The following is a 28000-nucleotide window of genomic DNA, read 5'->3' as shown; positions in this document are numbered from 1 at the left end:
GCCATTATGGTGCTGTGGAGTTCGTGTTTGACAAACTCCCAGACCATATACTCTTATGGCTACCCTGCACTTACAATGTCTAAGGTTTTGTTTAGACACTGTAGGGGTACCATGCTCATGCACTGGTACCCTCACCTATGGTATAGTGCGCCCTGCCTTAGGGCTGTAAGGCCTGCTAGAGGGGTGTCTTACCTATACTGCATAGGCAGTGAGAGGCTGGCATGGCACCCTGAGGGGAGTGCCATGTCGACTTACTCGTTTTGTCCTCACTAGCACACACAAGCTGGCAAGCAGTGTGTCTGTGCTGAGTGAGAGGTCTCCAGGGTGGCATAAGACATGCTGCAGCCCCTAGAGACCTTCCTTGGCATCAGGGCCCTTGGTACTAGAAGTACCAGTTACAAGGGACTTATCTGGATGCCAGGGTCTGCCAATTGTGGATACAAAAGTACAGGTTAGGGAAAGAACACTGGTGCTGGGGCCTGGTTAGCAGGCCTCAGCACACTTTCAATTGTAAACATAGCATCAGCAAAGGCAAAAAGTCAGGGGGCAACCATGCCAAGGAGGCATTTCCTTACACTGGTTCTCTATGGGTCCTGCCTTCTGGTCACTGGTTCTCTCTGGGTCCAGCCTTCTGGTCACTGGTTCTCCAGCACTGGACCTCTCTCCAGGCTCACGTGTAGTCTACATCCCTGTTCCTTCAAGGCGGCTGTGAAGGATCACCTTTTTGGTGAATCCATATTTCGTCTCAAAATGGTTTTGCTGCTACCAAGGGATAGCAAATACCAAACAATAAAAAATAACATTAAAAAGTTCTGTGCTTTTTTGTGCCATGGCCTGTGTCTCTGGTTTGTGTCTCTGTAGTGATGCTGTCAGGAATGATGTTCTTTTTTCAGAACACTGCTCCCTCATCTACCTCTCCACTCTTGTCCCTCCAATCTACCCACCTTAGCACTCACCCTCTTCCTTCAGAACAGCTCAGCATAACACCCTCTTCAGCTGGGCACATTACACTGTTTGCTGAGAGTTGGGGGTTCTCAGCTTCACACCCCTCTCCACTCTCCGGCTCATTGCAAACCTCATTCTACTACTGTGGTCTCCAAAATAACCCTGTCAAAGCGCTTCATGCCTCTATGTGCCCTTTGACTCGTCGTAACTTTTACTACTATGATATCCCTAGTACATTTCTACGGACTCTTACCTACTCTATCCTTCAGTGCTTAATTTGTAAATAAGAACATGCTGGTGCCCAAAGCCCTCCTCTTAAACACGCGGCTGCTGCAGCTAAATGTGTGAGCATGGAATACTGAGGCAGCGTAATCCTAAAGCCATCTCGGGCCTCTTCAACCCATTTAAAGCCAATCCCTGCCCCTTCAGCTCACTCTTGCAGCTTTCTGTTCTCTCCCTTATGTGTTTTTTTTCTCGCAGTAAATGCTTGAGGCAGAAAAATGAGTGCTGCTCCTCAAAAATAAGTGCTGGTGCTCCGCACCAGAATCAACAAGCACAAATTAAGCACTGCTATCTCTCCTTATCCTATTCAACTCAACTAACAGACTCACATGTCCACCATTCAAATTAACTCACATTTCCCCGTACTAATCCATCGCTGATCCCTTTTGGGTTCCGGAGTAGCATGCTACTCATCTAAAAGCACTTCTATTCCTCGTCAGGGGTAGTAAGTGCTATATAAATACAATTAGAATTACAATTAGTGGAGTCATCAGATCTGTTTGGGGGTTCAGCGACAGTAGGTGGGAGTTGGAGGTGAGTTCCTGGCATTTCAAGGTACTGGACAGGAGAAGTCTGGAATAAGATAAAGAGTTTATCTCAGGGAGTAGGGAGTCCAAGTTGTCCATGAGAGCAATTTGTACTGGGTTTGGGAGGAGGGAGTGTTTTTTGGCTGTGGAGTGGGGCTCATGGTGGCATGGTTGCACAGTACTCATGTTGTGAGATTATGTAGCGAGGTAGCGTTAAGTTCAGAGGGATCCCCTTGGAAGAGGAGGAGGTACGTTAAGTTCAGAAAGAGCCTCTTGGAAGAGGAGGAGGTACGTTAAGTTCAGAGAGAGCCTCTTGGAAGAGGAGGAGGTACGTTAAGTTCAGAGGGATCATCTTGGAAGAGGAGGAGGTACGTTAAGTTCAGAGGAGGCGTTACGTCTCTTCTGTGAACGTTCTTGGTGCTAGAGCTATGCTAGTGTCGAAGCAAAATAAAGACACACGGGCAAAGTCAAGTTTCATATGTAGCTGTATCCATCCACAGAATGAGTAAAACTCTTTGATACATCTAGACCATGATTTTTAATGTTATCCACCACAACGTTTGGTGCTAAATTTACCCTCTTAAAAAACATACAGCAAAGTTTAAAATCTATCCTTTGTTTCATGGGAAGCCAATGTAGCTTTTTCAGCAATGGTGTGACATGAGAATTTCTTGAAACACTGAAAATTAGCCGAGTTGCCTCATTCTGCATCACCTGAAGTTTATGTACCACAGTGATAGGCTGGCCGGCAAAAACCACGCTAGCAGAATCCAACCTGGATAAAATAGAAGCCATAATCATGACTTTACATACTTCCATTGTCACTGTGGGAGGTGGGGGAGGGTTTACCTTATTGCTTTAAAAGGAAGGTGCATTTAGACACCAGAGATCCCACTTGAGTCTGCATTGACAAGCTGCCATCAGTCATCACCCCCACAGTCTTAACCGTCAATGAGGGAGATGGTAGCTGGTCTTCTTGCTCCTAATTTAGATATTGGCAAATTAATTACTCAGTCACAACGGTGATGGATATTCTGTCCACCGAAATCAAAATCCCATAGGATATAATGTGATTTAGATTTCAGCAGATGGGATATCTGTCACCGCTGTGACACAGTAACTTGTCTGCCAATATCTAAACCAGGCCCTAAGTCTGAAAGCCAATAGCCTTGATCCCAAACCCTAGCCTTCTTTTTTAGCAAGACTACTTCCATTTTATCTGCATTTAACGTGCGTTGGCTCAGCTCCATCCAACCAGAAATGTATCTCATGGCGTCGTGAAAGAGTGCATGTGCTGAAGCCGTGCCGTGCAAGGGAAATAATAACTGAGAGTAATGCGCGTAGTTATAAACATTGCAACCTCTATTACCAGTCCAGTGACAAGAGGCCTTACATAAGGATTAAATAAATGTGGAGACAGTGAAGATCCCGGAAGGACACCTCATTCCAAACTTTTTGCCTGAGCCCTAGCCCTAGCCTCAATGACAGAGTGCGGTCCCCAACTAAGGATTCAGTCCAGCAGTGTGCACTTTCATGAATCTCCATGTCCTTCACACAATCGATCAATATCTTGTGATCGACCATGTCGATGGCCGCTAAGTGATCAAACAGTAACAATGCTGCGTCTTCAACCTGATCTTTTTCGATCTTAGATAATCAATTACAGACAGTAAAACCAACTCTGTGGCATGTAAAGGATGGAAACCTTCCGGAACAGGGAGCAGAAACTCTGAATCCTGTAAGAACTTACACAGTTTGGAGGCAACATGAGCTTCCAATAGCCTAGCAGGAAAGGGAAGCAGAGATATGGGTCTGTAATTGTTTTACTCCATTGGATCCAATCCCTGCTTTTTCAGTAATGGAATCACTTGCATGTGACTGAATATACCAGACACCGCCTATTGCCAGAGCGATAGAAGAAAGAGATTTAATAAAGGCAGAAAGATTATAGCCTTAAACTTTATCAATTCCGGAGGGCAAGGGCCCACAGGGAGCCTATTTTCACTTTAGCTGATAAGAGTAAATGGACATGCTCTCTCTAATATTCTGAATTTAATTAATAAAGTAAATTAAGTTCACCATTAAAGTCCTGAGTAGGAATCATTTTAACTTTCACTGCTTTAGGGGAAGTAAGTTACTTCAAATTTTTAAAAATTTCTGTCTGCTTATTTGAGGTTTCCATAATCTTACTGGAATAGCAATTTCATTTACTTAGTTAGCAGCATTTTGTATTTTGCTAATCCCTCCTTATATTTTACTTTAAGATTTTCCTCATATTTTCACAACGGTGACAGATATCCCATCCTCCGAAATCTAAACCTTATTGTTTCCTATGGGATTTAGATTTCAGCAGATGGGATATGTGTCACTGTAGTGACTGAGTAACCCCTGCATCGAAAAGTTAAATCAGGCCCTTGGTTTGCGTTTGGCCGCCTTTTACTCTTCCGTAAAGCACGGGCGGATTTAGGCCTAACCGGAGTCTGTTGCTCAGGTGGTGACACATGGAGGTTGACCTCTGCCATTAACCAATGTGTGATTTTGCATCCACCCTCCAGAGCAGAAACACTCCCCTCAGGTTTAAACTGTTGGAGTATAAGTTCCATTTCTCTTCCAATAACTGACTGCCACTTACGTAGTTGCCTGGTCACTGAGACCTTGGTGGATAGCGGTCTCCGGTTTGGGAGAGTAAATTCAGTTAAATGATGATTGGACCATATGCATAGGATCATTTTAATATCGGCCACCTGAATATCCTGTGACAAGACGAGATCCAGCATATGACCCCTGATATGCGTAGGCCCAGTAATGTGTTCTTGAAAATTCAAGGACATCATGGATTCTAAAAACCTTTTGACCTTTATTATCAATGCCCTCTGGTTCAATTCGAAAACTAAACTGTCCAATTACCAATATTTGTGAGTATTGTACAGACAGTGGACAGAGCAGGTCAAACATTTGCTTTAAAATTGCCCATGTCTCCCTCGGAGAGAAACATTCTCTCACTCTAAAGAGGCTTTCCTCTCGTTCTCAATACACCCTCTCACCAAACGCTGGCAAAGCCCTCACAACTCCTCCTGATATTGGGCCCCCTCCCTTCCTGAAGGCAGTTCCCTTCCCACCTCCCGACCCTACACTCCATCATCCACTCTCCTACTCCACACGTATCTTTACTAGACAGTCCAGTGTAGAAGCATGATTTATTTTATTTGGAATCCATCTTATCTTGTTCATGATTTATGATATTTGATGATGACAAAGGCCTGCAAACTATGTTCAGATTTGGGATGACCACAGATAAAGCAATGTACCCAGACAGATAGCTTGTGACGCAAGGCTTGCTCAAAAGAGGCACCTCATGTGACATGCATCGCTTCATCCGCTCAGCAGCAGACAGACATCTGGATGTCCACATGGGTCTGAGGCCAAGAGCCTGGGTTCGATTGGACAGAGGTTGTGAAGAAAGTGTTTTGGTGATGTCTTGGAAAGTCCCAACCATTGTAATGTAATGTAATGTGAAGGTCACACTTGTGGTCATCTTGTATCACGCTGCCATCACGAAAAGTTGTTTTATTGTGATTGGTTAGACACCTAATATATGCATCTTCTAATGAACATCATGCCATGTATTTGCCCGTAGTGATGAAGAAATCACCGTTTTCTCAACCCTGATTGGAGGATGTATTTTCACGCTTTTGTGGTTTTCATGCATGAAAGTTCTGGCAGATGTTTCTCTTTTCCGACATGCTGTTTTGCTAAACACATGGCCCCCATGTGTGAAAATGTATTCATACATATGGCCTAATGTCCCTTCTTGCAATTTAAGATCTGCCATTCTAATTTACTTGTTGTTCCCCAATTTCAGGAGAGCAGATCAGGATCACGAACTTTGCAGTGTTGGTCGCCATCACCTTGAATTCTCCACCTTGGACAGTTCGGCAAGCTGTCGATATTTTGTTGTTCACAAAAACATAAACACCTTGTTGTTTAAACAGGCCTTTAAGATTGTATTTATTTTGAAAATAAACCTCCCTTTCAGGGTCTTACTACAGCCCCAAGAGACCTTTGGTGAACGTGTGCTTTATAAATTAATTTTAACATGACGTAGGTGGAGATGGTACTACTGTGATGAAAGGAGCAGGCAGGTGATGTTAGGGGAGGGAAGATGAGAAGAGGGTTAAAAGTGTCCTGCAGGGAAGAGAGTGAGTGGGACCAAGAGAAGTCCATGGAGATGGAGATGGTGATGGGGGAGGAGAGGAGCGTTGGAGATCACAGACCGGGTATGTGAAGATAGAGGGGGTTGGTTCCAAGAGGAGGTGGGAGGTGGAGATGGAAGAAATGGAGAGAAGGAGAGATTTGAATGTGTAGTCACAGACTGCCAGGAGTTCATCTGTTGAGTGACTCATTATCTCACTGTTGCTGAAGATCAAGAGACGTAGGTTTCCACAGGGTGCAGCTGGAGAGGGAAGAATGAGTTTTCCCCTACGTGGGACATTTGTGACCTCAGCCAGTGCCAGTTATTTGGAGGGAATGTGTTCCCAGAGTGAGGGGAGGTGTGTGAGGAACAGGAGATCCATCTTTAGGCATCCCTCAGGATGAGAGTGGTACTGGGCAACGAACAGTGTGAACATTGAAACCGCGAAGCTGGATGGGGAGCGGACAGGGATGGGGATGGGGGGCTTCAGGGAAGGGGAAGGTAAGTGAAAAGAGAGATGATAGTGGCGAGATGAATGAGCGACAGCGGGGAAGAGGGTAATGAACTACCATGGAGTGCTGAGTGCTAAATAAATAATAAAAAAAGAGTTCCATCAAGTGAGCCATGAAACGATACAACTCATCCAAACTGGGCAGTGAGAGACCAACATGCTCCTGGGTGGGAGAAACACAAGAACAGAAGAAAGCCACTAAATCAAAGCAGACAGCAATTTCATCCAATCATGAGTAAGGGTATATATATTAAAACAATAGGTCTATCTCCAGAGAGTAGTTGGAAGCTTTGGCCTAACAAGGGTAAAAGATGAATAAGTGTCAAGAGTGGGAGGGGCATGAGGAGCTCAGGGACTGTGAAATGAAAGGACACGCCAACAGGCTGTAAGGAGGGAACTGGGACTGACACAGAGCCGGGAAACACAGAGATTGAGGGAAATGAGTTTCAAACAGAACTAGAGGGAGAATACACAATGTTGGGCTGGAGGGTGGAGTCCCCATTGATGCTTAAAGCTAGGGTGAAGCCCCCATACCAGAGACATCCCACAGAGGTGGAGAAGAGGTTCCTTTCCAATGTCTCTCTCTTCTGCTTCAGTAGTGTTGCTTGAGATTGACGAGTTAGGGGACAGCAACGCAACAACATAAACAGCAAAACCATTAAACAAATAAAGAGCGCAATGTCCCAAAGGTGTTACTAAAAGCAAAGGTCTGTTTATTGTTTACTCGCAGTCAGGTATATTACAAGCCACAACACAGTGGCTACTAAACGCAAATAGCATTTCCAAAGACGGCTGGAGCTCGACCGGGGAGTCATTTTAATTATGCCAGAGTAATCAGAGACATTTCCGTAGTTCCCCATCACTGTTTGATGCAGAGTTAATAATAATAATGCGATTAGGCCCACTTGTGCAGTGCTCTTTAAATTCTGCTGTATTTTGCGGTAAGAAACTAACAGTAAATGCCGAGAGTAAGTTGGAGGAAAAATCCAAACCCAAGTGCACTTTTTGTGCTAAGAAAATAGTGCTAAATGCAGAATTACTCTTCTTGCATAATTCCACCTAATCTTGCAGAATGTGCAGGTAATTCTTTTTGATTCAGTTACTCTGATTTATGCTCCCCCTTAGCTGGCATTCTGGGACATGAAACAGGCCTTGAGCAACGCTAGATTTAAGCTGCCGCAACCCATCAATCCGTCCTTCCACTTTTGCATATAAATAACCGTAGAGGAGCGTAGCCTGCATAAAATGTGGGGGCTCTGGAGCCGCATTCTTTCATGTCATTTGGGACCGCCCTAAGGGCGGCGCATTGTGTGAAGGGGCAGAGCCTTTGCTGATAGGCTCGGGCAGTCCATCAGACCTGACTTTTATATAACTAGTTAGTGTGCTCGCCGCCCCTCCCTAAGGGGTGGGACTTTTACCCAGTAGAATCTGATTCTGAATAGAATATTAGGAATTCCCTAATTGCTCTGAAATTATTTTAATAAGAGAGCAGCCCCATCAAGGGCTTTGGCATAGTATGTTTTAAGTAGATGTTATTGTGCTTTTTATTTAATAACAAACCACAAAGTTGAATTAACCACTCTCTTTGTAGTTGTGTGGTTTTTCAAAGAACTGCTGCTAACTATGGGGTTTGTGAGTGGAGGCTGTATTAACTGCATGCAGAAGCGCGTGTCCTAGGCCCCCATCGATCCTTGGTGGTGAGGAATCTATTCTGCCCAACAAACATCTGAGAAGTTTGCCAAGGGCCATTGGTGCGCCGTCACCCAGTCTGCCCTCTGCCCTTAAACTCTGATTTGAAGAACAACTCCTGCATCCTGAGCCCTACTACCAATCATCCCCTTCCCCCCCCCACCAAATTTGTTTCACACCCTCACGTCCTGGAAACTCCACCTACATTGCACAAGTTCTAGGTCGGCCTTACGTGTTACAGGTCATTATATGGCGCAGTGTCTTAAGTGCAGTTTATGTTTATACACCTCTCTCGTTCTCAGAATTACGTGTGTTCCAGGGGTATCGACCCTTCCTCGTGGTATGTGATGTGCTCTACCCCCAGTACTCCAGGGGGCGGCCAAGAGCGAGCAAGCGGGCAGTTTTCTCCTCCCCCACTTTCTTCGTTTTCTCCCCCCACCCCTCAGTGCTTCCCCCTGGTGGAGTGTTTTTTCTCATCAGGTTGGTGCAGGGGGCAGCAGAGGTCTGCCTTCAGACCATCACTCGCGCTGGGAACCACTCACACAGGTCAGTGCTGCTTGGTTTGCTACTCGCGCCGAGTTATCTGACAACATCGTAGGAAACACTTTAAAGAAAACACTACAGAGGCGCAGCCTTGCAGCTTCCTGCCATGAATGGCACTTGAGGTGAATATGACCCTCTCCCCTCCAGCTGGGTGCAGGCCTGGAGTCGTGATTGCGATATATTTTCCCCCGAAGATGCACAAAACATGCATTTTGAATTTCAGCATTAAAAATAAATAATTCAAAAGAAAAAACTATTATCAATAAAAAAAGCATTTAATATTTTTGCAATTTTAGTCAGTATTCAATGCAAGTCAGACCTGTTGGCTTTGCCAATACTACCTTTTTAGCTTTGTTCCACAGGTATGGTCCCTCGCACCAAGTGCTGTGTGAGTCCCAATTCAAGGGAAATTACAAGTAACTCTTGGATAGTCACAATATTCCCAGGCACAGTTCACCATTAAAGAAAAAAAAAAACATGGAAGTTCGTTATAAAATATTTGGGAAAGTGAAAGCATGCGATGACCAGGTGCACAGATGCTGCCATTGCCTGTTCCGCCTCACTCCACCTGCTGAGCTCGGAATAGGTAGGCCCTGCCACCCTGAGTACATACCGCAGATAGGGTATCTGTGTCTACCGGATGCGGTAAAGCCATCAGAACGAGGGCCCTCTCTTGTTCTATCCCACCGACATTCTATTCCCATGTTTTTAAAAACACAAATGTGTGATTCCACAAATATCCACACGGGGGAGCCCAAGGCCTGCTTGTAAATCGTTCAGCTTGAAATCGAGTATCCGTACCACACAGAGGGCCTGAGTTAGAGGTTGGCAGAGGGGGCTACTCCATCACAAACGAGACAGATTACAATCCCATTATAGCCTCTGGGGATCATAATACGACAGACGGGATATTCATCACGTCTGTGACGGAGTATGCCCTCCACCGACATCTAACTGAGACCCAGAGTCCCTGTGCGAAGTTACAGCTGCGCGCTTCGCCTCCTTTTACTGGATTGTACATTTTCGGACCCTTAACCAAGAATTTCTCGGAGTTAGTATACGGCAGATGTTTCCAGTCCGTTCTGTAATAACAGCTACTTATGGTCAATGAAAATCATTCTGCGCTATTAATACCATTAGGGCCAAATTTATCAAGGTTTTGGTCGCCCTTGCGCCACGCAGGGGGCTCAAGTGCAAGTTAAAACGTTAGTGAGATTTACCAAGGCACACAAGGTCCCCCTGCGTGGTCCTGCATGGCTTGCTTGATCTGGAGTAACGCAAGGCAGCGCAAATCACTGTGTGCTTTTGTGAAAAAATGACAAATCAAAGCCCGCCACGTGTCCTGCTCGTGGCATTTTAAAATGTGCATGTTGTGGAATGTATTTCACTGGCATTCTGTCCAAGGCTGTCCTACTGCATCCCTAGTTGTCTACGAGGCACCAGGAACACAGACAGAGCTCGGTCTGATACGCAATCCACCATTTCTAGTCTAATATGGTCTGGCACGTGGCTCTTGGCTCCAAACTGCAGGAAAACGTGGACAACTGGAAGGCGCCCTTCGCCAGGAGTGGAGCAGTATCTGAGCTTTTAAATCCAGCACACATCTGGTTTGGCTTCCAGAGGTGGTCACTGGAGGAGAAATAAAATACAGGCCTCCTTGGGCCAATATTTCCTGGACTGTCTGGGCACTCCGTGGGTGCGAACACCAAGACCCCTTGGCAGGTGGAGACCCTCTGTCGAGGACTAGGCCTATGTCTGGCAGCACTGTGACCATAGGAGGATTCACATGCTTAGCTGCCTGCACAAGGAGCTAGGATTCACCTACCAGAAGGACAGACCCTGCTCTTAGGAAGACCAGTGTTTAACATGTAAAATTATAAGTACCAGGGTTCTCATCAGGAGGCCACTTCCACGTGCACCGCCAAAAGTCCCTGTCAGCGGTGCCAATCACTAGAGCAACACATCACATTTCTACAAGTGTTACAAATCTGACTGCTCCTCACCTCCAAAGCTATAGGATTGGCTTTGGCGGCAGATATTAGGCCTTTTAATATATAGTGAATTAATAAACAACTGTTGTTGTGCTTGTCTCTAAATGAGGCAAACAGCAGCACCATGTGGCAGGCAGCCATAAGTACCATTGCTGACAATTAGGAGCCGGTGCTGAGTACTACAACACACCGGCTCAAATTAAGCACTGAGGAAGAATTTCAAAAGACAGAGCTGACTGAAAAACCTGCATGAAATCTGTCTTAATGACCTCATTTTCCAAGGGGCCACAGAAACAGTGCAGATCCACAATCTAGGGCTCGGAAGAACCAGGGGCTACTACAGTGGAAGTGCTGGCGAGCCTACACCACCCCAGACCCCTCTTGGACGCAGGGGGTGCCTGTATCAGACCCTCCCCAGCCCTAGATGGGTGAGGGGGCAGTCTGCCTTCACACTCCTAGCGCAGGGGCCAGTTCTTTCAGGTGAAGGGGGTCGTCTGAATCAGTGACGTTAACGTTTGAAGTTGTGGCTGAGACCCTAACTATACGCCCTGACCCTCCTGGCCAAGCAGGGACTGTTGAAGCCAGGTGCCGCCGTGGGTCTCATCGGCCCTTTGCGAGCCAGTGCCACTGACAAATGTACAAAATAAACTGTATCTGGTGCATGTACAAACTAAACTGTATCTGGTGCATGGATAAAATAAACTATCTGGAGCATGTACAAACTACACTGTATCCAGTGCATGTAAAAAATAAACTGTATTTTATGAATGTGCAAAATAAACTGTATCTGGAATATGTATAAAATAAACTGTACCTGGTGCATGTACAAACTAAACTGTATCTGGTGCATGTACAAACTACACTGTATCCAGTGCATGTAAAAAATAAACTGTATCTGGTGCATGTAAAAAATAAACTGTATCTTGTGAATGTACAAACTAAACTGTATCCGGTGCATGTAAAAAATAAACTGTATCTGGTGCATTTATAAAATAAACTGTATCTTGTGAATGTGCAAAATAAACTGTATCTGGAATATGTATAAAATAAACTGTACCTGGTGCATGGATAAAATAAACTATCTGGAGCATGTACAAACTAAACTGTATCTGGTGCATGTAAAAAATAAACTGTATCTTGTGAATGTGCAAAATAAACTGTATCTGGAATATGTATAAAATAAACTGTACCTGGTGCATGTACAAACTAAACTGTATCTGGTGCATGTACAAAATACACTGTATCCAGTGCATGTAAAAAATAAACTGTATCTGGTGCATGTACAAAATAAACTGTATCTGGATCATGTAAAAAATAAGCTGTATCTGGAGCATGTACCAAATAAACTGTATCCGGTGCATGTAAAAAATAAACTGTATCTTGTGAATGTACAAACTAAACTGTATCTGGTGCATGTATAAAATAAACTGTATCTTATCCAAGTATAAAATAACTATCTGGTGCATGTACAAAATAAACTGTATCTGGTCCATGTTTGGGGCGTCCCCTAAGAAAGATGGAGGCCTCACCTCCAAGATGGCAAACGTCATCATCGGCCCCTCCTCCCCATCCTTCCCAGAAGGTAAACATGGTGTACGTTCCCTAGAGAAGTTCCAAGGTTTGTGGGACTCCCTAGTCCTGAGCTGCTTGGGACCTAGAGGATTACATGCACACAGACGGTTAATGATGCAATCCCTTTATTACCTCATGGGAGTTTTTATTCATTCATCTGACATTGGTAAAAATCAGTGCTAGCAAGCATTGGTAAAGCCAATGGGTCTGACTTGTTTCAGGGGCATCTAAACATTGCGTGACCTGTGTGGATGCTATGGTAGAAAATTCACAAAGTGGCCCCTAAATACCTTTAGGTAGCACACTGTGTAAAGACATGCATGTTACTTCCCCTGTGTAAGGCCCCGCCCATGATTACACAGGCCACGCCTCTTGTGCAGGATCGTTGGATGCTCTTCCTTGGCCAGGCCGCTTTAGAGATTTCCTTCATTTTCATTCCCACTTACAGAAGTGGCACAAAGTATGTTTGTACTGATGGAGAAATAGTTCATAAACAACGAAAGTGACGTGGAGCACTCTTGTCCCCCGTGCTGGGGGGACCTGTGAGGAGGGGAGGACGGCAGATGTCTCCACACTGCAGAGACGTGTTACCTTCAGCCCCTGCCACCCCCCTTGGGCATAGCAGGTGGTGACTCAGTCTCAGCTGTGAGCAATGGAAATCCAGCATCCAAGCACTGCAGTAAACAAATCATTCCTATTTATATAGCCAGACACTGTGGCCTATAGGTTAAAGTTCGATCTGTGCAACAGGCGTTCAACCCACTGGTCTATCTCACAGGCAAATCCTAAGTGATTTCATGGATCTTAAACAAAACTTACAAGAGGCTCGTGCTTTACTCGGGGCTTTTGTGAATTATCTCTGAAAACAGAGGCACGATGAATCGTGTCACTTTTGCGCCAATGGACTAGCTGCCCACCCGGACCTGTTCACCCACCCCCACCCTGCGGCAGAGGTCTGTCCTGCAGCCCCTCCCGAGGGGTCCACTGTAGGTGGCAATCTGAGATCCTGTGTAATGAGGTGTGAGACGGTGGCCAAGCCCTCATCCAAATGCTGGTGGTACAAAGAGTGACCTCTGCCCTCCCGACCAGGAGTGACCTGGACACGGAGGGACTTATTTACAAGCCCTGTGGGTCAGAACCGCGCAGCAGGGGCCCTTCCTGCGCTGCCCTGTGCACAGGGAAAGGGCAGAAAAGTACCCTGTTTACAAGATACAGTGCATTTCTGTCCTCTCCCCCTGCGCTGGCACACAATGGGCTGCCTCGCGTGGACACATGCATCCTTGCACCACGGTGCCTGCCTGCGTCACAGACAGGATTGTTTCCATCACAAAGGCAGCGCACATAGAAAGAGGAACAAAGGAGGAGAAATGAAGATATTTCTGCTCGTTACGCCTCTCCAGGGGAGGCGTAAGATTTTGACGCATTGCCAGGTTTGCAATGCCTTGTATATCTGGGAATGCGGCAAAAACCATTGGTGTTGTGTGGAAAAACCCACCACAACGCCCATGGAACTCCTCCCTGATACAGGGTAAGGGAACCCAGGACTTGTGGTGCGATACCTTACACCATATCTGCACGAACATGAAAAGCCACACAAAGTGGCTTTGCGTGGCCCTCTAGATATGGGCCTGCAGAATGTGCTGCCGGTGAGCCACAAAGTGGCACAGCAGCAGCGCACAGGGCTTGTTAATAACCCCCAAGTGCCCCATTCGGTGGGCTGTCGCATTACTGGGTAAAAGTAGCATTGACCCATTTAGAATAATTAGGACCAGATAGACAGAGACCCTCCCTATGACGACATTAGCACAGAGGGAATGCCAACAAATGAGTCTTAAAAACCCTCAAACTTGTGACTCTGTCTTGCGCACAACCAAATGTGCAAATTACCAGCTGAGCAAAAGCTGGCTGCCTGATTTTGTGTAGAGACTGGGTGCAGGCACAACCCCGCCTTAGGACACTATACGGAACAATGTTCACTTCCTGGGGCACTCGCGTAAGAGAATGAGCATAAGATGCTTGTGCGGCCCCTTCTGTAACACCCAGAGCACCGGTGCACATTCCACGCCCCTGCAATGTGAAGTGGGGAGAGTCCCACATTTGCATAAGGGCGTGGCATCATGCAAATAAGGGGATGTCTTTGACCAAGCACCTGCAGCCATTTACAGAACCAGCTGAATTGGCACAGAAGGCATTGGGTTTGCCAACTATGCCTAGATGCCAGTGGTCCTCACACAGGGTTTTTGATGGTGGGGTTCCTGGCCACCCTTCTCAACCACAGTGAATAAAGCACAAAGACAGTGTCCCTAGTGGATCCCAACTCTAAAGTGGGTCTTGGCCTTCTCCATGGGAACGGGTGCAGCTTGAGGAGGAGAAATTCTCCTGCAGAGAATCGAGGAGCAGGGCTTCAAACCGCGACTGTGTTCCTCTGCGGCCCTCTGTCCAACGCATGCACTGCACAGGTAATCAGGCCTGAACTGAAAACATCACCTACCTGCATTTCCAGAGCGGCCAGGAAAGACACCCAACCAGTCACCTGACAGAGTCGGTCCTATTTGTGACGTCAGGCTCTGCATAAAAGCATTGGCTGCATCTGCCCAAACAGCCACATGGTGCATACATTCCTGGGGCCCTATCACACACAGGGCGCACCTTCTCTGTTTGTGCCATGGTGCACCTTAAAACAGGTGCACCGGGCACAAACATAGAAAGTGCACCCCCATACCTTGAATGTGCCATCACCAGGGGAGCCGCAAGCTCGCGTGGCCCTAGGGGTAGCGCATTCAAGTGAAATACAGAGTGGCTTGGAAGCAGCCGCTCCACATTTCACTGTGCAGGCAGCAACCCGTCAGCACTTTTAAGGGCAATTAGAGATCCCCTTGCAGGCGAGTGCAGTGAGTGACCCCCTTCTCCCCTCCAGAGGGCTACCATCAGTGGGTGTGCTGTCAGTGCACCTTCCATCAGCTTCTTGGCCTCTGCCCTGTGTCCATAATACGATGGGGTTGCAGAAGAAAAGGGATTCCCTCATCCGCATGGACCACGCCCCACGCAAATGAGGGAACACCTTCTGGTGATAACACTGGTGCTATATGCGCATCAGCTCTATCTATATTAAAGAAAGGGCCACACAAGCGTCTGCGGACCCTTATATAATACAGAAGTGCCCGGTAATCCAGTAATAATTCAGTGTGGGTGGTCGGATTTCAGTAATGATTCAGTGTGGGTGGTCGGGCTCCAGTAATGATTCAGTGCGGGTGGTCGGGTTCCAGTAATGACTCAGTGGGGGTGCTCGGGTTCCAGTAATGATTCAGCGCGGGTACTCGGGTTCCAGTAATGATTCAGCATGGGTACCCGGGTTCCAGTAATGATTCAGTGTGGGTGCTGGGATCCCAATAATGATTCAGTGGGGGTGCCCGGTTTCCAGTAATGATTCAGTATGGGTGGTCGGGTTTCAGTAATGATTCAGTGCGGGTGGTCGGGTTCCAGTAATGATTGAGTGGGGGTGCCCGGGTTCCAGTAATGATTCAGTGTGGGTGCTCGGATCCCAGTAATGATTCAGTGCGGGTACCCGGGTTCCAATAATGATTCAGTGGGGGTGCCCAAGTTCCAGTAATGATTCAGTGGGGGTGCCCGGATCCCAGTAATAATTCAGTAGGGGTGCCCGGATCCCAGTAATGATTCAGTGGGGGGTGCCCGGGTTCCAGTAATGATTCAGTGCGGGTGCCCGGGTTCCAGTAATGATTCAGTGGGGGTGCCCGGGTTCCAGTAATGATTCAGTGTTGGTGCCCGGGTTCCAGTAATGATTCAGTGCGGGTGCTCCGGATCCAGTAATGATTCAGTGGGGGTGCTCGGGTTCCAGTAATGATTCATCGTGGGTGCCTGGGTTCCAGTAATGATTCAGCAGGGGTGCCCGGGTTCCAGTAATGATTCAGTGCGGGTGCTCAGGTTCCAGTAATGATTCAGTGGGGGTGCTCGGGTTCCAGTAATGATTCAGTGGGGGTGCTCGGGTTTCAGTAATGATTCAGTGGGGGTGCTCGGGTTCCAGTAATGATTCAGTGGGGGTGCTCGGGTTCCAGTAATGATTCAGTGGGGGTGCTCGGGTTCCAGCAATGATTCAGTGGGGGTGCTAGGGTTCCAGTAATGATTCAGTGGGGGTGCTCGGGTTCCAGTAATGATTCAGAGGGGGTGCCCGGGTTCCAGTAATGATTCAGTGGGGGTGCTCGGGTTCCAGTAATGATTCAGTGGGGGTGCTAGGGTTCCAGTAATGATTCAGCGGGGGTGCTCGGGTTCCAGTAATGATTCAGTGGGGGTGCTAGGGTTCCAGTAATGATTCAGTGCGGGTGCTCGGGTACCAGTAATGATTCAGTGGGGGTGCCCGGGTACCAGTAATGATTCAGTGGGGGTGCTAGGGTTCCAGTAATGATTCAGCGGGGGTGCCCGGGTTCCAGTAATGATTCAGTGGGGGTGCTAGGGTTCCAGTAATGATTCAGTGCTGGTGCTCAGGTTTCAGTAATGATTCAGTGCGGGTGCTCGGGTTCCAGTAATGATTCAGTATGGGTGGTCAGGTTTCAGTAATGATTCAGTGCGGGTGCTAGGGTTCCAGTAATGATTCAGTGGGGGTGCCCGGGTACCAGTAATGATTCATTGTGGGTGCACGGTTCCCAGTAATGATTCAGTGCGGGTGCTCAGGATCCAGTAATGATTCAGTGTGGGTGCTCGGGTTCCAGTAATGATTCAGTGGGGGTGCCCGGGTACCAGTAATGATTCAGTGCGGGTGCTCAGGATCCAGTAATGATTCAGTGGGGGTGCCCGGGTACCAGTAATGATTCAGTGCGGGTGCTCAGGATCCAGAAATGATTCAGTGGGGGTGCCCGGGTTCCAGTAATGATTCAGTGCGGGTGCTCAGGATCCAGTAATGATTCAGTGCGGGTGCTCGGGTTCCAGTAATGATTCAGTGCGGGTGCTCAGGATCCAGTAATGATTCAGCAGGGGTGCCCGGGTTCCAGTAATGATTCAGTGCGGGTGCTCGGGTTCCAGTAATGATTCAGTGGGGGTGCCCGGGTTCCAGTAATGGTTCAGTGCGGGTGCTCGGGTTCCAGTAATGATTCAGTGCGGGTGCTCGGGTTCCAGTAATGATTCAGTGGGGGTGCTCGGGTTCCAGTAATGATTCAGTGGGGGTGCCCGGGTACCAGTAATGTTTCAGTGGGGGTGCCCGGGTTCCAGTAATGATTCAGTGCGGGTGCTCAGGATCCAGTAATGATTCAGCAGGGGTGCCCGGGTTCCAGTAATGATTCAGAGGGGGTTCACAGGTCCCAATAATGAAAAAGTGGGGGTCCACAGAAGAACCACTGCTCTTTCAGGAACCCAGCAACGACATAAGAGTAGACCCCTGAGTCTTGTTGTCATCCCCGAAGAATCGCATAAAAATGGCGGATTCACATTTCACACACGTGCCAACGCCATTCAGAGCTCTACTGGTCAGCGCCACAAGGACAGATCCTGCTTCACGCAATATTTAAAGCGCACACATTGGAGATCTATCCACATCTGTCCCTGTGTCCTGCAAGATACCTCAAAGCGCAGCATTAGCAACTCTCTCAGTCTATGCCTATGCCCTTGGAGCCATCCTGGCAAAAGTGGGGAGCACTCTCAGCGCCATGTGGATCACTCAGTTATGCCTCACAGTTCAACATCCGACCACTCAGCAGGCTCCAGAAACTAAATGAACTTGAGGAAGGGGGAGCACACTGCCTGGCATACCAGCACACAATTAGCCCAGATCCATTGTGGTAAATGCAGTGCATGATAACACTCACTTCAGTTGAACCTCTTCAGTATTCACCATTTTTGGTATACTAGGCAGTTTGCTCCCTCCTCCTTTTGTGATTGGCTCCTTGCTGAGTTATTGGGCTGACGAGCTCTGGGATGCACCTGAGCTCAGGGAGTGGTACTTAACCTGAGAAGACTGTGCAGTGTTGCCAGCACCCCAAATTTCACTTGTTACTCTCTACTGAAGGACAACAATCCTGAAACATGTGTCTAGAGATACACAGCACTGCTTGCACCAACAACGGTGAATACTAAAGACTGTCACTGACATGAGTGTTATCATGGACTACGTTTACCACAATGCATCTGGGCTAATTGTTTGGTGGTATGCCAGGCAGTGTGCTCCCTCCTCATTTTGTGACTGTGTCCTTGCTAAATGACCTTGAACACAAACTTCCTTCCCTCTCTCCAAACTCAAACTTCTACTTAAATGATATATAAAGACAAGCAGCCCAGAAAGTTGCCTTCCACCCTTGAATAGTAGAATCAGCTCCACCCCTAGGTCTCCTAGTGGAGAAGAACCTTACCCTACATGTTCCCATTCAAACCCTGGTACAAAGCACCTTTTTCAAACTCAAACTACACTGAAACTGCAAACTCTTCAAACCAGCTGAGGATTGCTGTGAAGCAGGGGTGTAACTTACCTCCCATCTAACACCCCCAAAATATCTGTCTCGAACACTCACCTCCAGGAGCATCCACATAGGGCCTGATTTAGGCCTCAACGGATGGGTTACTCCGTCCCAACGGTGATGGATAGCCCTTCCGCCGAGATGTAAATCCCATTATATTCTACTGGATTTATGTTTCAGTGGATGGGCCATCCCTCACCGTTGTGCTGGAGTAAAACATCTGTCGAAGTCTAAATCAGGACCATAATTGGAAGCAAAGGAAATTGCTGTCTTCAGACCCAACACTTCAGGGAGAACTCGGATTCATCTCGAGATGCCTCATGACGCGCCTCAGCTATGGAGCTCGGCCTGTGTGTTACTTCACTCTGTCGTGTCTGAAATATCACCCTGTAAACAACACAGTACTGTCCAGGTAATCAGATGTGGCGGGAAGAGACGTCCCGCTACACTCACCTGCATGCCGTCACCTTGAGGATGTGGTCGTGGCTGGTATTGTGGCTGCAGTATTTAGTCAAGTTGAACCGTCAGGCCCGGTACAGTGACATACAACCCTTTAAACTGTCCATGATGGTATCTCCTGCTTCAACCAACTGAACAATTCCATGAAAAGCCACCTTTGAGAAAGACACCCTGGCCACCTCAAACATCTCAACTTCCAACGTGGCCAGAAGATACATGTTTTGTTTTCGAATCTGTTCATGACACTCATCAGAATTCATCCCTTCCTAATAATGTTGTAAAATGTACCTAAAAAATGAATCTGGTTGTATGCCTGGTGTAAATAGCCAGATATATGAAAATACTGTTCCTACGGGGATGCACACTTGATGCTGCAAGCGTGCATCCACACTTGTGAATGCTCCTGAGACGCCGGCCAAACTATTATACTAAATTCATCGAACTTTTGGCTCTGATGCCAATATGAAGCCAAGAACAGAAGGGTAAGGGGTAGCACTTACCTCAATTTTGTCCCAGACCGCCTCATAGTTGTCCTGGTGCCGGATGTCCTGCACCAGCTGCTGGATGAGGCTAGTTTTGCTGGCTGTTGGCAGACCAAGGTGGTTTGGAGTGTGGTCCAGACTGGAGGCGTCACACCTTTTGGGTCCAGGTGATGGAACAAAGATGTCCTCGTCAGAGAAAATGTCGCTGAGAGGCCCGGACTCAATACTGTCGTCCAGAGATGGGGCCATGTCGCTGGAAGAGCTGGGCGAAACGCGGCCCAGCCTGTGCTGCTTCTTGCGGAGGGGGAAGATGGGGTACATTTCGGAATCAGAATTCATCTCCGACAGTTCCCAGTCATCAATGTTCTGGATGGCCTCCCCAGTGGAGCTGGGGGGCACCAGCCTGGCCAGGTTCTCCAGCTTGAGAGCTAGCACCTCCGTCTGCTTGAGGTGAGATGGCAGGGCCAGGTACTCATCAGACCCATACCAGGCACCCACTTGCTTGCCAGTGGTGCTCTCCCCACTGACCGACGAGGAGCCATCCTTGGCCCCACCATCCTGCAGGGCAGGCGGGGAGCAGTTCCAGGTCCCTGAGTCCTCCGAGGACCAGCTCCTAAGACTGCTTGGAGGGATAACTGCTTTCTCTAGTTTGTTGTGGGACGGTGAGGCTGGGAGGTCACGGGGTACAGGGGTGGGCACAACATCCTGGCCATCAACCAGCTGGTAGGTCCATGAGGGTACTGCGGCTGGCACCAGCTCCCTTCCCCTGTGTGAACTTTCCTGCCATGATGGGGTTGAGTCAGGCACACTTGTCCTCTTTTGGCAGGTAGCCCCCTCTTTCCCATCAAGTGCCTTCTGCCTCACCTTTCCGTTTGGACGTCCACATGCAGCATGTTCTCCAGGGTGGGGATTTGTGGCTTTGTGGGACTTCTTGGGCTTCTCCTCCAATCGCTGATCTCCTGTTCTGAACAAGCAATCGTATGACTGGCTAATGCCGGACGGGCCATTGCAGTAAGATGCCTTCAGGGGCAGACACAGCTTGGACCGGTCAGGAACATCCAGTAGTGAAGGAGAACTGCGGCTCAGCTCGGTCTTCAAGGCGAGGAGAGAGCTGGCTGTCCGCCCGGTGGTCTTCGTCCTTCTCTCCGAGACCTCCACATCTTCTAGAAACAAACCCCTCTTGGGCATGGTGGGCTGCGTGGGTGAGTCCTCGGTGTAGTTGAAACAGTCTCTGATTGGTCTCTTGGGAGGGGCGCTCTCACAGTGATGGGAGGTCCTGCAATGTGGTTCAACACTCAGTGGGGTACTGCATTGCTGATTGGCAACAAGAGACCACAATGCATCGGCCTCAGCAGCCAGTCCACCTTTGACATGTGGCGCCCTATCAACACCTAAAAATGAGCCCACAGGTAAGGAAGGAAGAACACTTGATGTACCTGAGTCTTCGATGGACTTGTTCGCGCTCCCACCTCCTGCTGAGGTAGGGGTCTCACTGCCTTTTGCCAAAGGCTTGTCATGCACCTCCACTTCAGCAGGGTTTGTCACAACAGTCAACAGGCCTACATTCTTCACCAGGTCTGGGACATCCTGCTCCATCTCAGTGCAGGCCCACAGGTCTGGGGCTCTCTCCAGCCCGGGGGCCACCTCGCCCACTCCGCCGTTGATTAGCTCCTCACTGGGGCTGTAGTCCGACAGTTCAAAGGCTGTGATGCCACAATCTAAGGAGAGGTAGGTCTGGGAGCATCGTATGGTGAGCTGTCCTGAGTCGTCTACTTCAGTGAGCGCATCGAGGCGGTCCTGAGGGAGAAAGAAATAATACTGAGGTAAAACACTAGGGGATGCAATATCCTGCTCAACACACTCATGCTGCTGAGGGACATGCACTACTCTAGTAGCCAACTCTGGAAACTCTTACTATAGAGTTAGTCACCATGACCTCCTCTGTAAACTCACACTGCAGCGGGATGCATGATACCAAGCTCTGTAAACACACACTGCAGGCATAGCTGCATTAACCTGCTCTGTAAACTCACACTGGTGACATAGCTGCAGTAACATGCTCTGTAAACTCACACTGGTGACATAGCTGCAGTAACATGCTCTGCAAACTCATACTTCCGCGGGATGCATGATACCCTGCTTTGTAAGCACACACTGCAGGCATAGCTGCATTAACCTGCTCTGTAAACTCACACTGCAGCGGGATGCATGATACCAAGCTCTGTAAACACACACTGCAGGCATAGCTGCATTAACCTGCTCTGTAAACTCACACTGCAGCGGGATATACCATACCCTGCTCTGTAAACTCACACTGCAGCGGGATATACCATACCCTGCTTTGTAAACACACACTGCAGGCATAGCTGCATTAACCTGCTCTGTAAACTCACACTGCAGCGGGATATACCATACCCTGCTCTGTAAACACACACTGCAGGCATAGCTGCATTAACCTGCTCTGTAAACTCACAATGCAGCGGGATGTACGATACCCTGCGTCACATATTGCTGAGAAGCTCAATGAGGGGCTGTAAGTGTGAAATTGCAAGTCCAGGGTGGATAACATAAAATGCCTGAACATGAGCAACCTCCACCTAGCTTTAAAGAGAAACCTAGGAGTTCTGGACCCGCTGGTTCATTCAGACCTGTCTGGGCCAAATCCCACTTGTCCTTAAAGATAATGCCCACACCACCTCCCTTCCTGTTCAGACGGGGTTTGTGAAAAACCTTAGAACCCAGCGGGCAGGCTATGCCCAGGTCATCCGCAGAATCAGCAGAGGTCCAGGTTTCAGTTAAGAAGAGCGCGTCCAGTCTCCTAACTAGAGGGGCAAATGAACCTCTGATGCATGCTTTACTAGGGACCTTAAATTCAGAAGTCCACATCTTAGGGTGGTGGCGAGATGAGTCTTCTTGCTGCTAGCTAAGCCCAGTGTAACATGTTCCCCCCAGGCCAGTTTGAGGCCAGTGGGACTCCCACCCCCAATATCCAATTGCTGTTCCCTAGAATACCGAGTACAGGCCTTTGGAATTACCTTGTGGCCTGTGAATCGACCGGTAGCGCGGCTGGCGTGTGCATGGTTGGTGCGTGAATGGGCGAAGATGGCTTTGCCCTTGGCCCGCCCTCCGTGCGCAGGTGGCACCACAGGTCGCGCAAGCCTAGGTAATTTATACTCTCCTCCTAACAACTGGACTGCAAACAAAAATGGCCAGCAAAAAGTGACTCCCTCTAACAGGGAGTCACTCCCAATACAACACAACAAAGTAACACTGCTGCAGAGGACCTACATTCTGCTTCTCAATCTAACACTGCTACAGAGGCGCTGTATTCTGCTTCGTAAACTAACACTGCTGCTGAGCTACTGTATTCTGCTCTGTAAACTAACACTGGTGCAGCAGTGCTGTCTTCTGCTCTGTAAACTAACACTGCTGCTGAGCTACTGTATTCTGCTCTGCAAGGTAAAACTGCTGCAGAGGTGCTGTATTCTGCTTCATAAACTAACACTGCTGCAGAGATGCTGTATTCTGCTTTGTAAACAAACACTGTTGCAGAGGTGCTGCATTCTGCTCTGTAAACTAACACTGCTGCAGAGGTGCTGTATTCTGCTTTGTAAACAAACACTGTTGCAGAGGTGCTGCATTCTGCTCTGTAAACTAACACTGCTGCAGAGGCGCTGTATTCTGCGTCATAAACTAACATGGCTGCAGAGATGCTGTATTCTGCTTTGTCAACTAACACTCCTGCAGAGGTGCTGTATTCTGCTTCATAAACTAACACTGCTGCAGAGGTGCTGCATTCTGCTTCATAAACTAACACTTTTGCATAGATGCTGTATTCTGCTTTGTAAACTAACACTCCTGCAGAGGTGCTGTATTCTGCTTCATAAACTAACACTGCTGCAGAGGTGCTGCATTCTGCTTCATAAACTAAAACTGCTGCAGAGGTGCTGCAATCTGCTTCATAAACTAACACTGCTGCAGAGGTGCTGCATTCTGCTTCATAAACTAACACTGCTGCAGAGATGCTGTATTCTGCTTTGTAAACTAACACTCCTGCAGAGGTGCTGTATTCTGCTCTGTAAACTAACACTACTGGAGAGGTGCTGCATTCTGCTTCATAAACAAACACTGCTGCAGAGATGCTGTATTCTGCTTTGTAAACTAACACTCCTGCAGAGGTGCTGTATTCTGCTCTGTAAACTAACACTACTGGAGAGGTGCTGCATTCTGCTTCATAAACAAACACTACTGCAGAGATGCTGTATTCTGCTTTGTAAACTAACACTCCTGCAGAGGTGCTGTATTCTGCTCTGTAAACTAATACTCCTGCAGAGGTGCTGCATTCTGCTTCATAAACTAACACTACTGCAGAGGTGCTGTATTCTGCTTCGTAAACTAACACTGCTGCAGAGGTGCTGCAATCTGCTCTGCAAACTAACACTGCTGCAGAGATGCTGTACTCTGCTTTGTAAACTAACACTCCTGCAGAGGTGATGTATTCTGCTCTGTAAACTAACACTACTTCAGAGGTGCTGTATTCTGCTTCGTAAACTAACACTGCTGCAGAGGTGCTGTATTCTGCTTCATAAACTAACACTGCTGCAGAGGTGCTGCAATCTGCTCTGTAAACTAACACTGCTGCAGAGATGCTGTACTCTGCTTTGTAAACTAACACTCCTGCAGAGGTGCTGTATTCTGCTCTGTAAACTAACACTACTGCAGAGGTGGTGTATTCTGCTTCGTAAACTAACACTGCTGCAGAGGTGCTGTATTCTGCTCTGTAAACTAACACTGCTGCAGAGCTGCTGCAATCTGCTCTGTAAACTAACACTGCTGCAGAGGTGCTGTATTCTGCTTTGTAAACAAACACTGTTGCAGTGGTGCTATTTCAGCTCTGTAAATGAACACTGCTGCAGAGGTGCTGTATTCTGCTCTGTAAACTAACACTACTGCAGAGGTGGTGTATTCTGCTTCGTAAACTAACACTGCTGCAGAGGTGCTGTATTCTGCTTCATAAACTAACACTGCTGCAGAGGTGCTGCAATCTGCTCTGTAAACTAACACTGCTGCAGAGATGCTGTACTCTGCTTTGTAAATTAACACTCCTGCAGAGGTGCTGTATTCTGCTCTGTAAACTAACACTACTGCAGAGGTGCTGTATTCTGCTTCGTAAACTAACACTGCTGCAGAGGTGCTGTGTTCTGCTCTGTAAACTAACACTGCTGGAGAGCTGCTGCAATCTGCTCTGTAAACTAACAATGCTGGATAGGTGCTGTATTCTGCTTTGTAAACTAACACTACTGCAGAGGTGCTGCATTCTGCTTTGTAAACTAACACTGCTGCAGAGGTGCTGCATTCTGCTCTGTAAACTAACACGGCTGCAGAGGTGCTGCATTCTGCTTCGTCAACTAACACTGCTGCAGAGGTGCTGCATTCTGCTTCATAAACTAACACTGCTGCAGAGGTGCTGCGTTCTGCTTCGTCAACTAACACTGCTGCAGAGGTGCTGTATTCTGCTTTGTAAACTAACACTCCTGCATAGGTGCTGTATTCTGCTTTGTAAACTAACACTGCTATTGAGTTGCTGTTTTCTGCTCTGTAAACTAACACTACTGCAGAGGTGCTGTATTCTGCTTCATAAACTAACACTGCTGCAGAGGTGCTGCATTCTGCTCTGTAAACTAACACTGCTGCAGAGGTGCTGTATTCCGCTCTGTAAACTATCATGGCTGTGGAATTGCTATGCTTTGCTTATTAAACATAAACTTCAAAGGTGTAGGTCATGCTCTTTTCTGTAAAATCATGACTCAGTGCTCACTCACTTATGAGGCTCCAACTTAACTTCCACCATTAGTCATGCTTTTCGTATCTTCCTTGTGGTTGGTCAGGTCAGTCCATAAATGTCCTTCTGCATTTAGCACCACTTGGTTGATTAAACCTGTCCTTCCCTCTCCCTCATAAGTTACACCATCAATCCTTGTCTGCAGATCGGTTAGACCATGCTTCTCAATCCCTTCTACTCACTATGGTTCAGAGCTCAGCTAACCCTGAATTTGTCAGCTCCATCTTACTAGGGCAAGCTGTTCTTATCTTGCTTGTGTTGGGTCTATGTCTTACTCTGTCCCATCATGATGGTACAGGTCAGCTCTCACCAATTGGCACAAAAATTCTACTCAATCTCTCACCATTACTTCCCGTCCCCGAGATACTCCACCACTCCCTCAATTCCCCACCCAAGAAATCTAGATACATACCTCAGTGGGCTCTGCAGAGAAGGCCTGTAGGATGTCCGTCTGACGGGTGTAGTTACCGTTGCTGTCCTGCAGCCCGCGTAGTATGCGCTCGCGCAGAACCAGCACCGACACGCGCAGCTGGTGCCACAACAGCTGCACACTATGGATGTCTACAATGACGCTCACTGAGTAGGACAGCAGCTTCAGTGAGAACTCAGTCTCCAGGAGTGCATGGATCTGCTCCACATGGTCAGAGATGTCCTCACAGATGTCCTGCAGAAGAGAGAAGCCACAATAAATGTTCCCAATCGCACAGTGCACATCTGACACCACCACATCTTTGTCTTTTTAATATTAGGTGTCATCAGCCCACAACTCAATGGTGCTAGTTTGTGGAGTGTTCGAAGGCTACAGGCTGAGTCAACCTGTCCAGGATTTGAACCCATGGCTTGAAAGTTCAACACAGATCTCTGTAGCATGAGGTGAAACAACTTAAGAACGTCTCATTGATTAGATGGGTCCCAATGTGGGAGCCGGGGGCATTATTCACTATGGAGCACACTCTAGGGTGTCAGGGAGGCAGGCAGAATCTACATAAAATATTCTGGAAGATGGTTATGTTTTAGGAGGCCATGGAGCAGGGTGTTACCACCACACAAGAGCAAAAGAAAACATCCATTACTTAATAGTACCTTGACTGTTGATAAGCCCCTGTTTTGAGTGCCAAAAGAAACTCACTTAGCCATACAGGCATTCAATCTACTCACATCACCTCCGCTCTAGAAGATGTGCACTGGCTCCTGGTGACCTAGGCTGTCAAATTCAAACTCCTGTGTACAGTCTTCAAATCTCAGAGGTGAACAGGCCCGAAATACCTACAAAGCACAACTTCAAATTTACACAGTTAGGTCCTCAGATCAGGTAAAGCAAACTATTGTTCAGCCCACATTCACCCGGAAATCCCTTGAGGAGACACAATAAGAACCTGTGGAAGTTACTAAGTCCAGACTTAAGAAGCCAACATAACCTGATGGCTTTCAACAGAAGCCTGAAAACCAGGCTCTTCAAAGAGGCCTTCCCAGCTAGACACCTCAAGACCTCCCCTCTCTCTAGAAGGCATGGCCCCACTTACACTAGTCAACAAATGACACAAGTATTGCTCGGAACTCCTGACAGACCGTGGCACTCTGTTGGAAATGTACGCTTTCTCACAGGGAGTCACCCCAGATTCTTTTTCTTTTTTTCTTTTTTGTTGAAACTAATTTTTGCTGTCTATAGATCTGTTAAGACGCAGTGAGGTGCTTCTGCTCCTCCTTTCAACATGATTACATTGGTATACACCTCTAATTGGTATACTTAATTTACCTATAAGTCCCTAGTACAGGATACCATGGTGTACCCAGGGTCTGTACGTTAAATGTCATAAGTGTACTTCAGCGCCCATTGGCTATCCACAACAGTGACAATGTAAAAACGTTTGTAGGCCTTCCATCAGTAGCTTGGCTGTGCAGATTTAAACTGCAAATTCAACCTGTCCAAATAACTCCTTTTGACAGGCATAAAATTATCCTTTTAAATATTTATAAGTCACCCCTAAGTAAGCCTTACTGCTCATTAAGGCAGGGTGCGTGGTACTTAAAAGTAGGACCTATAAATATTATTATTAAACATATCCCTACAGTGGCTAATAACTCAAACTATTTTCACTGTTGCAGGTTTGGCTGTGCATAGGAAAGCTGTGGGATACAATATTAGGTTTACATCCACCAATGAAACAGCTAAAAATTTAAATTTGGGATTTTTTAAAACATTTATTACAAGCCAAATTCATAGGTGAAATCGGATTTGTAATACATAATTCTGAATGGTGACTTTTTAAAAGCCACCTTTGCCCTGCCTGAAGTCCCTGGAATCTAAATAGGCATTTTGCTCTCTCCCTTCTGCCAGCCACTACTTAGCTTTTCAGTGAGCATGAATGAGGTGTGAACTTGTTCCCAGGGCAGGGACAAAAGGCCATGAGTGTGGGGATGTGCTGCTGTAGCCTTGAAGGATGGCCTGTGGGCTGGGCCCAAGGACTTGATTAACTTCAAATGGGCCTCCAAAGCAGATTTACCTA

General features: G+C 47.5%; 1 protein-coding gene across 1 annotated transcript in view; it reads right to left on the bottom strand.

The window, feature by feature from the left end:
* AKAP6 (A-kinase anchoring protein 6) overlaps window positions 1-28000 on the bottom strand; it is a 609087-nt gene that overhangs the window by 362540 nt on the left and 218547 nt on the right. Inside the window, exons 3-4 of the mRNA XM_069209097.1 lie at window positions 25906-26157; window positions 19670-21448 (exon numbers count right to left, since the gene is read on the bottom strand). Coding sequence (XP_069065198.1) covers window positions 19670-21448; window positions 25906-26157 — 2031 coding nt within the window. The remainder of the gene's footprint in view (window positions 1-19669; window positions 21449-25905; window positions 26158-28000) is intronic.

Source organism: Pleurodeles waltl, chromosome 9, assembly GCF_031143425.1.
Source record: "Pleurodeles waltl isolate 20211129_DDA chromosome 9, aPleWal1.hap1.20221129, whole genome shotgun sequence".
In the NCBI taxonomy this organism is placed as follows: domain Eukaryota; kingdom Metazoa; phylum Chordata; class Amphibia; order Caudata; family Salamandridae; genus Pleurodeles; species Pleurodeles waltl.
This window is presented reverse-complemented; position numbering and strand designations above follow the sequence as displayed.